Consider the following 13,273-nt stretch of genomic DNA (forward strand, 5'->3'; position numbering starts at 1 on the left):
AATTAATATATAAAAAATATCCAATGCATTTTTTATTGGCTTTACATATACACCAATTGAATTAACTAGCTACAATAGTTTAATATTTGAATTTTGCATTGTTCTTACTTTACATTTAAACTAAGATATTTAATTACGGGATTGTATGCACACAGGAAATGGAATAGTCAAGATGCTTTTCAAATTCTAAACGCACATCACAATCAAGAGTTTCAAATGCCTTCCTCAAAAAAAAAAAAAAAAAAAAAAAAGCAAGAAAGCTATAAAAATTTTTCCTGTGAAATACAATCAATATTCATAGCAATAAATTATAAAGATGCATTCAAGTGAAGTTTAATGTGAAATATATAATCCGGTTCCTCAATAAATTATATATTAATCTTGTATCAAAACTTTTAAATTGTGTCTTTATAGTCTTTATAGAATTAAGCTATTATACTATTAAATTATTAAGTGACTCTTTTTAAATTTTTCTCATGGACGTTGCAAAATGCCATGGCATTTATAAAAATAGTCCCTTTGAAATTTTGAATTATACTACTTGTATTACGCAGAAAAAAAAATAAACAGTTTTAAGTTTTAGAAAGATTATGATTAAAAAAGTTTTCATAACCAAAAAATGGGCACAATATATTATCTATAATTTATTCAAGAAAAACAGCTAAATTAAAGTGAGAAAAGGGAGTTAGAAATGAAAAATTTAATGATGTTTATTCATGGTTCCGTCAAATACACCTCTGAAATAAATATATAGTATCCATTTCGCATATTTTTTATTTGAAAAAAGTAAAGATGAAGATGTTAGTTGTATTTGCAATTATGCTTAAAATGTGAATATGATACCAAATCAGTGGACTTAACAGTGTAAAGTCACAGAATGACAGTTAGATGATCATATTATTAATGAAAATTTAAAATAACTGCATTCTAAATACTATATATAAAATATGGTCACATTTCACATGCCACAGTCACAATGTAGCTGCATTTCTAATATCATATATGACTACATTTTAAAAGATGCTTGTAACTATGCCAATGATTGAAGATTTCCATTGTTTCATCCAAATATGAATGTAAATTTACAACTCCATAAGAAATTTACAAACGAATAAATAAATAAAAGAAAATAAAGAATGTGAATTTTCTATTTTCATTTAACGGCAAAGCCATTTTGTAAAAATTTGAATTTAATTTATATGTAGTGAATTTATTATAATTAATTTATATTAGTGAAATCATTAAATTGTTTTTTAATGGAATTATTTAATTTTTTGACATTATTTTGAACATTATCTATTTTTAAACCATTATCTTTATTAAATGAAAATTGGTTTTAATACGCTCAAAGAATTACTTAGAATTTTTATTTTATAATTATTGCTAAGAAATATTTTTCTCCTCTTATTTTAAGGTTATGGAAGTTTACGGTCAAACTGAATGTGGAGGACCCTGTAGTTTTGTTTTGCTGGACTCATATTATACTGGTAACCTAATTTCTTTAAAATTTATTAAACTTGCTTTCCAAATATTACAAGTATTATATATATTTAATTCATTATTAAAAAATCCATAAAAAGTATAATTGAAATTTACTCGTGTTGCATATCCTTGGCACAAATTTGGTTATTATTAATATTTATATAAATCACATGGAGTGTTTTACATACATAAATTCATACCGAATATAAATAAATAACCAATATTAAGAATTAAACTTTTACGAAAGGAAAATTAAATAAATTCCTTTTTTTGTTTTATAGAAAACATTAAGCATTTCTTTTTCTTTTTTTTTTTGCTTAAAAATTCAAAATTTTAGTAGTTTGCTTTGTTTGCAGTGGAAGAGAAATTCCGATAAATTATGTTACAAGGATTTCAAAATACGCCCTAGTTAAGTTTTTCAATTAAAAATCAAAACTATTATTGAATTTCATTTAAACATCCTTTCGCTGCCATGTTGACATTCTTAACTGATTATTTTTGTTTTTTTGTAATTCCCGATATTATTTGTTATGTTACCCAGTTTGATACTCGTAATACCTCTAGAATGTTTTTATTAAAGTAGATTATCTTGTCGCGAATAAAAAAAAATATAAATAAATCATTAGGCACTTCCATATATATCTCTGACCACCAGGGGTCACCATAAGTTCGAGAAAGGAAATTTCTACCTTTTTTTCACTTTTCTAGTGAGTATTAATACGCTTTGTAGATTTGACTTTTCTCTACTTTCTTCACTTATTTGCGTTTAGATTTATGATAAAACTCTATAGCACTAATTTGAATGCTCTTCCTGAAATTCCTCTACCTTAATATTCTAATTTACTTATAATTTATGATACGTTTTCAGTTTACCTCGTCGAATGATAAAAAGAACAGCTCGTTTTCTTTCCGTTGAATACCTGGGTGCAAAGTGTTATGCAAGATTGCCCTTTTCTTATAAACATTGCATTATAAATTTGAAATATCAAGCTTGTTTCATTTTAGAGTTACCATTTAGTTATTCATTTCTGAGTTATTTTAGTATGCCGTATTTATAAATATTAGGTAAAAATTTAAATCATTAATTATCAAACAGTTATCAAAACTGAAATAAATAAATTTAATGGCAACTTTTGGTATATCGACAGTTTGATCTATTGATTCTGTCAGTTAAATTCTTTAATAAAGCTGCAACTCTATGGTTTACATTCAGAAAAAGAAAAGGAAAATCTTATTTTCCCTGTATGTGAAGATGTGTAATTTTTTTAAAGATTTATTTTTAAATCAACAAAATCAACAACAACAACAACAACAAAAACATTGAGTGCAGGTAATATTCAATCCTATGTTTTAATGGTATAAAGATAATGCAAACCAAAAATGCTACGCTTATTTACAGGAATCTAATGTTGGATTTCCCGTAAATAAGATACTTAATTTGATTTGATTTTTGTTGTTTTCATTTTGATAGTAACTTTCCGCGAATGAAATTGTTTTCCTAAAGCATGGGATTTAATTTAGGTAATAATTAAATAATAGGTCAATTTTTTTTATTACCTTAAGGTAATGTTGGCGCACCAGTTCCTTGTTGTATTGTGAAACTTGCAGATGTTCCGGAGATGGGATATTTTTCGAAAGATTCGAAAGGAGAGGTGGGTTTTCCTCATTTTTTTTATGAATCAGAGATTTAAAGAAAAGATTTTATAAAAACATACGCCTGGAAGTTTTCTAAAAAATATTTTAATAATTAGTTATATAATAGGGCAAGCTTTTCACATTTTTCTTTTCTTTCAATTGCTAACAATGTATAAGCAGCCTTATATGCATAAGACATATTCACGATGTTGTCCGACATTCTGAATGCCGACCAGCATCGCGTAGATATGATAGTAATATTTTTGGGCATTTTATGCTAATAGGAAATGTATAAAATGTTTGATAAGCTAGATATGTATAAAATTAATGGAATGCCTTGATAAACCATTAGTCTCAATTGATAGTTTTACATTTTATAGAAACATGACAAATTAGGTTAATATTAACATGTAAAAAAATAAAGAAACATTGTTGGCAAAGTTACATTTGAAAAAGGAGGATTTTGTCTACTGTGTTAAAAATAGTTGAAATCTTCCAAAAACACAAAGAAAACTATGAAAATTTGAATTACGAAAACACTTTATACATTGTTAATTACTTTTTATTGTAAAAATTTATTCAAAAATATTTAAATTATAAAAATTGAAATAAATAAATTCAATATCTAACAAATTTTGCAATTTCATCAGAAAAGGTAAATTTCCCGTGGTTTTCATCATAAGAAAGATCATTTATGCATGATATATTTTATACGTTCAATAAAGTTTCATCATTCAGGCTTGAAAATAAATTATTTTCTTTATATTATTTGTAATGAATTCATGATATCTCAAGATCATCAAAAAATGCTTGACATTCTTTTTTCTGAAGAACTTTACCGCAGCAAACATTCCAAGCTTTAACCTTGAAAAATTAGATCAACAAAATCTACGTCAAGTTGATCATCAGGAAGTTATCACGTTTGTCAAAGCTTGAAAAATTATATCGCCAAAATCTAGGTCAAGTTGATCATCAGAAAGTTATCACATTTGCCATATGTGTCAGGACAATATACAAACATATTCTTATCCCTTAAGGTTATTCCTCTGATTATTCTTCCATTTACGAGCCATACTTTCCCACCTTCAATTCGATTTTCTATAAAAGTAATCGGAAAATCATTGGTCTTTTCTCGTAAACTCTAAAATTTAGTATCTGCCTCCTTAAAATCTAAGAAATCTTATCAGAAACATCAAAAGACATTTCCCGCTCAGCACAAGTAAGGACATGTTTGAAGATTTCTGCTTTCTTATCAATGCTGAATAAAGTCTGAAGTTTTTTTTTTTTTGAATGAAGACACTGATTTTTATTCCTCAAGCTTCTTCGAGGAATATTATAATTTTCAAATACTTTTCAACTGGTTATATCCTCATTTCGGCTGGGATAGCCTGGTTGGTAGAGCGTTGGATTCGCGACCCTTCGATTGCGAGTTCGAATCCCGCCGGCCGAAGATTCCCCGCGTGCTTGCTGGCTGGCGCACGTATAAATTTGCCACGGTCACAAAGTCTTCCATGTCGGGAATAATACCACTGGGGGTACTGGATGAGGGATGAATGAAGCTTCTGGTCTAAATTACGATCTGTGGATGAGTGAATGAAATGCGTGAATGAAGTCCGCCCCGTAAAAAGGGTTGTGACGTGAGTGTAGTCAAGTCGCACTCTTGGTCCTAGTTGGTTGGCTCTACGATAAAAACAAGAGGCGCTCCCCCTCAGGCCTAAATCGGCTGTCTTCGAACAGCGGGCTTGTCCGTGGCAAGTGCCATAAGAAACAACTACATTTCCTTATTTACCATAACAAACTTCAAAATATTTTTACCATAATTCTTATACCTATGTCTTTTTTTTTTCTTCATTTAGACCCTAATGCATCTAAGCATTTGAAATCCTTATAAAACAAATGGTTTGAAAAAAATATACAAAAACTTGAGAAAAAGGCAAAATTTTAAATTGACAAATTTCCCATTTTGTTTAGATATCAAGTGGAATTTGTCCAGTTACATTATTAAACCGAAGTGCATCGTAAAATTTAAAAGCTAAAAATGAGATTATATGCCGATTTAAGTAAATTTTTAATTTGATTGATTTCAGAAAAACAAGTAATTTCTATTTATGTTTCAACGAATTAATTTTTTTGAGCCATTAATTTGACTAAAAAATTATTATTCATCAAATTGAAAACAAAAACATTTACTAAAATTTATAAACAACTTATAAGGATTAAAATGGTGAAAAAAGCAATTATTAAAGATCTACTCTATGTGATTAAATCCTTGGCGTCTTTTTTTCTTAATTTAGAAACTTGATTAGACGTTAAGCATAATTCCTCCCCCCCCCCAAAAAAAAATGAGCAAAGTTGCTTTAAGTGACAAAGTTCATAATAATATTGAAAATAATAATTCATATTCATAATAATAATTTAATTTTTACGTATTTATTATTATGAATATTATGGAATATGAAGAATAATCCTCTTATTTTTACAACCAGTTGGTGCCACTTGTTTGAAAATGAGATCTAATTGTAAATTTAAGTTAATTAATTAAATAATAATAGCTGCTGAAAAAATCAAAATATTATATTGCGACAATGCTCAATATTTCAAAACTCAAGCACACCAGGAAATAAAGCGAAATTAGATTATACAATTCCCTCTTCACATCCATTAAATTACTCAATTTTTGAATAATGATTGATAATTTTATGCCTTTTTGACTAATTTGACTTTTATATTCTAAGAAATAGAATTCTGTAATCTTTTGCACATTGCCTGATTTAACATGGTTTTGAAATTTTGTATAGTTAGTGCTCCTAATATTATATTTTTTATGTGTGTTGGATTCATTGTGAATTGGCTTTTTTAGGTATGCATCAAAGGTCCCGCTGTATTTAAAGGATATTTGAAAAACCCAATGAAAACTGCGGAAGCACTGGACGACGACGGTTGGTTACACACGGGAGACATTGGAATGTGGTTACCTGTACGTTCTATAATTTGAACACTTTTTCTAGCACATTTAGAAATACCATGTGAATAAATGTATTATGGTCTAAGTCAGATAATTTACACATAGTGTGAATAATAGTTGATCACTAAAACATTTTAAGCACATTTAGAAATATCATGTGAATAAATGTATTATGGTCTAAGTCAGATAATTTACACATAGTGTGAATAATAGTTGATCACTAAAACATTTTAAGCACATTTAGAAATATCATGTGAATAAATGTATTATGGTCTAAGTCAGATAATTTACATATAGTTTGAATAATAGTTGATCACTAAAACATTTTAAGCACATTTAGAAATGTCATTTCTAGCACATTTAGAAATATCATGTGAATAAATGTATTATGATCTGTCAGATAATTTACACATAGTTTGAATAATAGTTGATCACTGAAACATTTTAAAAGGAAAAAAAAATGAATTTGGAGGTAATTTCAGGTGTAGCATATTAGAAGAATGCAATGACAAAAAGCAGTTATTTCATATGGCATTCTAATCCTAAGTCGAAAGGAACTTCATTTTCCGTGTTCCACCCAAGAATGAACCTAAGTAGAAAGGGATTCTTATGTGAGCACAAACTAATAAATATAATTAAAAAATATTAAAATGGTCAATTTTGCTATTTTTGAAGCATGGGTATAAGAATTTTTAAGAATATGCATAAGAATTTTTTTCTAAAAGTGCTAAGCATTATAAAAAAACCCATCTTATGCTTATTTCGAGTAATTTCTTTGAAATTAATTGATGACTAATAAAACATGGCACAAATTTTTCCAGTCATTTTTTTTCAAACATTGTTAAAATGCATTTCATCATTAGTATTTAGAAGCTTTAAACATTTTTAGATTAAATAGGAACACTAAAAGAAACCTGGAAAACATTGTTCACCGTCCCGCCTATCATTTATATTCTGATGTATTTAATTATACTGATAGAAGCTATGCAAAAACTAATATAGACTGTTAAAAGTAGCTGATTCAATACGAAACACTTTTCTGAAAATTCATAATTAAAACTGGTTTAGAACAAGTTTAATAAACCTAAATTTTCATTCAAATGCGTATTTGCATTCTTTAAGAGTATCATCTGCATTTTATGTCAAAACTTACTTCAAATAATGCAACTATAAATGAACCAGTAATTTGAAGTAGACAACGAATACAAAAACTATTTTCTCTAGGAAATAAATAAATAAATAAAACATTTTCATTTCTTGTTTTTTTAATGAAATGTTTCACTGAGATTCTCAGTTATTTAGTGATTTTTCATTTATTTTTTTGAAGATAATAATGAGTGTCTATGTGATAATATAAGTTTTGTGCATGTTGAGTGCTTTCAATTTGTAGGTACTATTTTCATTCTTTAAACATCTGATTCAAATGTAATCGAAAATATATTTAAAAAAACCATTTAATTAACTAATGTTTTTTTATTGGTCTAGAATGGCACTCTGAAAATTATTGACAGAAAGAAAAACATATTTAAACTTGCTCAAGGTGTGTACGTAGCCCCAGAAAAAATTGAATGTATCTATAGTCTTAGTCCATTTGTTTCACAGATATTAGTTCATGGAAACAGTTTAAAGGTATGTTATTATTTTCTTAACTCAATGAATATTTATATTTATATAGATAAATTTATTTATATAGATAATATTGACACAAATGGATCAAAATGATAATTTCTTATTACTGAAACGAACCAAAACGCCTCCATGTCGTTAAAGCATTTGTAAAATTTATGAAAATTGGAAGTATTAACCATGAGAAAAGGTAAGATATGGTCATCTTATCCGTAATGTTGATTATGAGAATGGAAAAGAGAGTAGGTCGTGTACATGAAGCATAACATGAAACATTTTATATGAACCCTTTCAAAGCAATTAAAACAACATCATATTAGTTAAATTTGGCCACATACACGGCCATAGGCTTGCTTCACAAAGCTTCAGGATTCTACGCAATCAAATCCTCCCCTTCTGAAACGGATGAATTTAAAATATCGACTTGACCATCTAAGAATTAAAATATCGTCATACTCAAAGGAATTTCGGGTGGAGTTTTAATTAAGACAAGTAAAGAAAAAAAAAGAACATTTTGAGTCGCTCTATCTGCGGCTTCAAATAGTTTTGTTGCATGGTTATCTTTTTCTTTTTTTTTTTTTAGTAGCAGCTTGAATTTGCATGGATCTTTTTAGAACTCTTTATATATAGCCACAACTTGATTGACATTAACTTCAAAATGATGGTTAGTTTTGCATTCGAAGGATTGTGATTGGAGATGTTAAGCCGAAATTTTCCTAACGTCTTGTAATATGAAATATAACGAAGCAGACTTCTTATAAGGCGCATGTCCAATAGAGATATGCAGCAAATCTGATCTTTGGATAGAGTAAAAATACAACAATTTGGTTTCCCCAAACTAAAAAATGAGGTGGTAAAGGGAGACAAATAAAAGCCTATGGTATATAGCCTAAATGGAAAAGGACATTGGTTGAAAGGATAGAGAGAAAATAAAACGTTTAGATTTCACCAAACTAAAAAAATGAGGTGGTAAAAAGGAGACAAATAAAAATCTATGGTATATAGCCTAAATGGAAAAGGACATTGGTTGAAATGATAGAGAGAAAATAAAACATTTTGGTTTCATCAAACTAAAAAACGAGTTGGTAAAAGGAGACCAATAAAATTCTATAGCATACAGTCTAAATGGAAAAGGGTATTCGTTGAAAGGATGAATTATCTAGAATTCTCCAAGTCACAATCCAAATGTTCAACACAGAAGTTGGGTTCACTTTCGAATTGGCTTTAAATACTAAATGTCTAGTCCTGCCAAAAGAATCCTCTTTATTATTTTTCAGAGTTACCTGGTCGCCATTGTTATGCCAGAAAAGGAAACTGTTCTGTCATGGTGCAAACAAAATTTGAAGAAATTTGATTCGTGGAGTGATATTTGTAAAGAACCCGTGAGTTACCTTTTAAACTTTTTTCAAAAATATTTCAAACTATTTTCACCGATCGGTAAATTTGAAAAAAAAAAAAAATATCATAAGTATTTATAAAATAAAAGTAAATGCAGCGAATAGTTTTATTTACTAAGCCTTCTTTTAAATAAAATTTAATTTAATTAGCAAATATTTTATTTCCAGTTTCCCAGAAATATCTATCAGCTATCTATTAGATTTTATATGACTAAATGATTTTTCCTTTTCAAAATGTGATGCATTATTTTTATTTCGTAATAAAAAAAAGTAGTTATTTTTCAAGGAAATATGAAATATTTAAATGAGGAGGTACAATGTTTGCATTGTTAAAACAATAATGCCGAATAAAGACAACAATTATCAAATAATTATAAAGCTAAGCAATGTCAAGATTTAAACAAGGATATAAATATTTTCATCCTCATGAATAAGGCTTAGTAATTATAACTAAAAACTATTTGCTAATATTTTAAATTCTAGTAAATTCATGAACTGATTGAGTCAGGAACATTCTTATATTGCCAGAAATTCGAAATGTCACATTAAAATCAATATAGCATAGGTAATCTTGTGTTTTGAAACCATTAGTGGGGGATTTAGGACGGTTCTTGCTATTTGGAACCTGGATTAAAGGCATCAACTTTGGCCTGAGTATTCCCACTCATTTGCCATATTAGCGTAAACTCTAATTGCTGTAGATCTAAGGTCCTCCAAACTTATAGAAATTATGGATTCTTTGGCGAAATCAAGCCTAGAAATCTACGGTCGTCTTTCTCCAGACCTCAGATTTTATTATTTTGTCGATATTTAAAAGATTTATAACTTTGACTCCATATGATGTAGTTACTTGAGGTTAACACATTGTATACTAAATGTAATATGAAAAAATCAGGCAATCAGGAAATATAATTGTCAAATAAAGCGTTTATTAATAATCCATTTTTGTTATTTGATAATAAATCGAACGATATTTTGTATAAAATACTCATTAATATTAATCTAATTCTATCGAAACGCTAATTTACGATAATTAATCAAATTATTCGATTAAAAATCAGGCAATCAAGAAATATAATTGTCACATAAAGCGTTTATTAATAATCCATTTTTGTTATTTGATAATAAATCGAACAATATTTTGTATAAAATACTCATTAATATTAATCTAATTCTATCGAAACGCTAATTTACGATGATTAATCAAATTATTCGATTAAAAATCAGGCAATCAAGAAATATAATTGTCAAATAAAGCGTTTATTAATAATACATTTTTGTTATTTGATAATAAATAAAACGATATTATGTATAAAATACTCATTAATATTAATCTAATTCTATCGAAATGCTAATTTACGATGATTAATCATGGTATTTGCTACTAATTTAGAAGTAAACATAGTAAAGGATTAAATATAATTAGTAAATGTTGTATCATATTCTATGTAACTTGTTGAAACGTTTTTATAAATCCTTCAGTATCTTCTAAGCATTACCTAATCTCCAAATATTGAAACAAGCTGTGTTGTTATATAGTCTACTGATAATTTACCTCATCTGTTTTATAGTCAGTAAGGCAACTCATCTTTGAAGATTTGATGAGAATAGGAAAAGAAGCTGGCTTGCTTTCATTTGAACAGGTGAGTATTGAGCATATTTATTTGACCAGAGAAGTGAATTGATGAATGACAGTTTACATCCTGTAAATTTAAATCCAAGCTTTGTCTGGCCATATATAACTTATTTCCAATGTTATAAATCCATTTAATATTTTATTAGGTTGCAGTTACAGGAAAGCATATTTAAAGGTTAATAATATAAAAGCAAAAAATGATACCAAAATATTTTTGACAAAATAATGTAAATGCCTGTGTTTTCAATTTGGAAAATAATGTTTGTGTTCAAAACACGAAATGGTCGAAGTACATGTTGGTATATATCGTCAGTGACAAAAGTGCCTTCTTGTGCGACTTTGAGAACTTTACATAGATCCTTATTCTTGGTGCTCTTACATAAAATAAAGAATATTGAAAATAAATACAATAAGTACCAAAGTATAAAAAAAAAACTTTTCCAAGAGCTAAAACATACTACACATGTTACACCAAGAATGTGACGAGGCCTGTTAAAGTATCAAAATTGACAGGAAGTTTATTTTTTGCTCTATTACAGAATTTACAATTTGGCACTTTCTGTGTTTTCCATTTCTAGTTTTCACTTTAAGAACGGTCATTAATATTTACTCACATATCTATTGCAAAGTATTTTATAAAAATTGGTAAGAACGTTTCCTTTCTTCGGTTAATGAGAAAAAAGATAAAAAACGGAAATGGTTGATGGATCAGTAACATTGGCCTGTAAAAGAATTAAATATCGAAATTATCCTGAAATTCCGTTTAAAAAAATCAAATTGCAGTTTAGAACTTACTATGTTTTCCATTTTAAAATTTCCAGTTTTGTTCCATCATCCCAAAGTTCATCCAATTTTTATTATTATGAGAGTAGTATTTATTTGCAAGGTAATTATAGAAAGACGAAATGTCTAAGGCGTAAAGCTGCTGCTTTTGGGAATCTGGAAAGCTTTCAAACAGCTGAAAAGTCCAATTTTTATATTATTTTTATGAACACTTTTTTACATGCAGATATTTATAATTTATATGTCTCTAATGAACTGAATTATAATTTGAATGTTAATATCTATTACAGGTAAAAGACATTCATTTGCACCCTGGAGTTTTGACTTTTGAAGACGGTTTCCTTACACCGACTTCAAAATTGAAGCGAGACGTCTGTAAGAAACACTTCACCAAAGAGATTGCTGCATTGTGCAACAATATTCAATAAGTTTCTCTACATGTAGGCCGATGCATAAAAATGAACTTTTCTTATCTAGTTCTTAGAAAAAGTTTTGATTTATTCCAGTGTTGTATCCGAAATTTGTATACTATATCTGGATAATTTTTGAGTTATGTATCTGGATGAGCTTTTAATAACTATTTAGTCGCTTCAGAATTATTAGTCTTTTAGTCACTATTTAGTCTTTTTATTCACTATTAGTCACTATTTAGTTTTTTTATTCACTATTATTCACTATTTAGTCTTTTTATTCAATATTAGTCACTATTTAGTTTTTTTATTCCCTATTTAGTCTTTTTATTCACTATTATTCACTATTTAGTCTTTTTATTTCCTATTAGTCACTATTTAGTCTTTTTATTCCATATTTAGTTTTTTTATTCACTATAATTCACTATTTCGTCTTTTTATTCACTATTATTCACTATTTAGTCTTTTTATTCAATATTTAGTTTTTTTATTCACTATTATTCACTATTTCGTCTTTTCATTTTTACCATTTTTTTCTTTTTTTTAAATTTAAATTTTATAATTCATTAGTTTAAATATCATAAAAATATTAAATCTATTACCTTTCAAAATCACTATCAAGCGCTACCTCATTTAGAATTGAAATTTAATAAAAAGTTTATCTATTAATTTTTAATTATGTGCTGAAAAATTAAAATATCATACTAATGTGAACAACAAATACATATACAAATTTCTAATACATAAAAAAGCGAGTGATAAGTCGATTAGATTTTTTTGCATATAGTCTTTGTCGATTAGATTTTTTTGCATATAGTCTTTTTTTGCATATATATTTAGCATGTTAAGTTACACAAAGGAGTTGTATACGTTTGTTTCTTTTTTCATATGATGTTTTATATCATGTTGTTTAATGAATTATGTTTAATATGATATATTATGAATAAAAATAAATGAAATATTGCTTTTCATTTTATTTTTCCGTTTCGATGTGCCATATTTGTTAATTTTTTTTTTGATTTGAATATATTCATAAAGGCAGAATAAAATTTTTAAACCTTCATCATATTTTTATAATATATTAAAACTATTTTCGTTATTTGTTTTTATATTTTTTGTGTTGTTGAAATGCATATAATGTTTAGAAATACTTATCTGTGAAGCTCATACATTCAAGAAATGCTTCTTTTGACAACCTGGTACCGATGTTGGAGCGTAATTCAACAAGTAAGTTAAAGAAAGAGTGGAGTGGGTGAAGAAGTTTCGATAAAATAAGAGAATTTTGAAACTAACACATGAGTATTTCTTCCTGATTTATTTTAGAAAAGAATCTTATCAT

At 27.4% G+C, this 13,273-nt stretch overlaps 1 protein-coding gene across 4 annotated transcripts in view; it reads left to right on the top strand.

Annotated features, from left to right (window-relative positions):
* LOC129963273 (long-chain-fatty-acid--CoA ligase 5-like) overlaps nucleotides 1–12,898 on the top strand; it is a 51,537-nt gene extending 38,639 nt beyond the window's left edge. For all 4 annotated transcript variants that reach the window (XM_056077522.1, XM_056077523.1, XM_056077524.1 and 1 more), the window contains exons 14-20: nucleotides 1,415–1,487; nucleotides 3,046–3,134; nucleotides 5,978–6,094; nucleotides 7,568–7,711; nucleotides 8,986–9,090; nucleotides 10,677–10,748; nucleotides 11,815–12,898. In XM_056077522.1, the coding sequence (XP_055933497.1) occupies nucleotides 1,415–1,487; nucleotides 3,046–3,134; nucleotides 5,978–6,094; nucleotides 7,568–7,711; nucleotides 8,986–9,090; nucleotides 10,677–10,748; nucleotides 11,815–11,952 (738 nt within the window). In that variant the 3' untranslated portion in view covers nucleotides 11,953–12,898. The remainder of the gene's footprint in view (nucleotides 1–1,414; nucleotides 1,488–3,045; nucleotides 3,135–5,977; nucleotides 6,095–7,567; nucleotides 7,712–8,985; nucleotides 9,091–10,676; nucleotides 10,749–11,814) is intronic.
* Nucleotides 12,899–13,273: the final 375 nt, after the last annotated feature.

This window comes from Argiope bruennichi, chromosome 3, assembly GCF_947563725.1.
Source record: "Argiope bruennichi chromosome 3, qqArgBrue1.1, whole genome shotgun sequence".
NCBI lineage: Eukaryota > Metazoa > Arthropoda > Arachnida > Araneae > Araneidae > Argiope > Argiope bruennichi.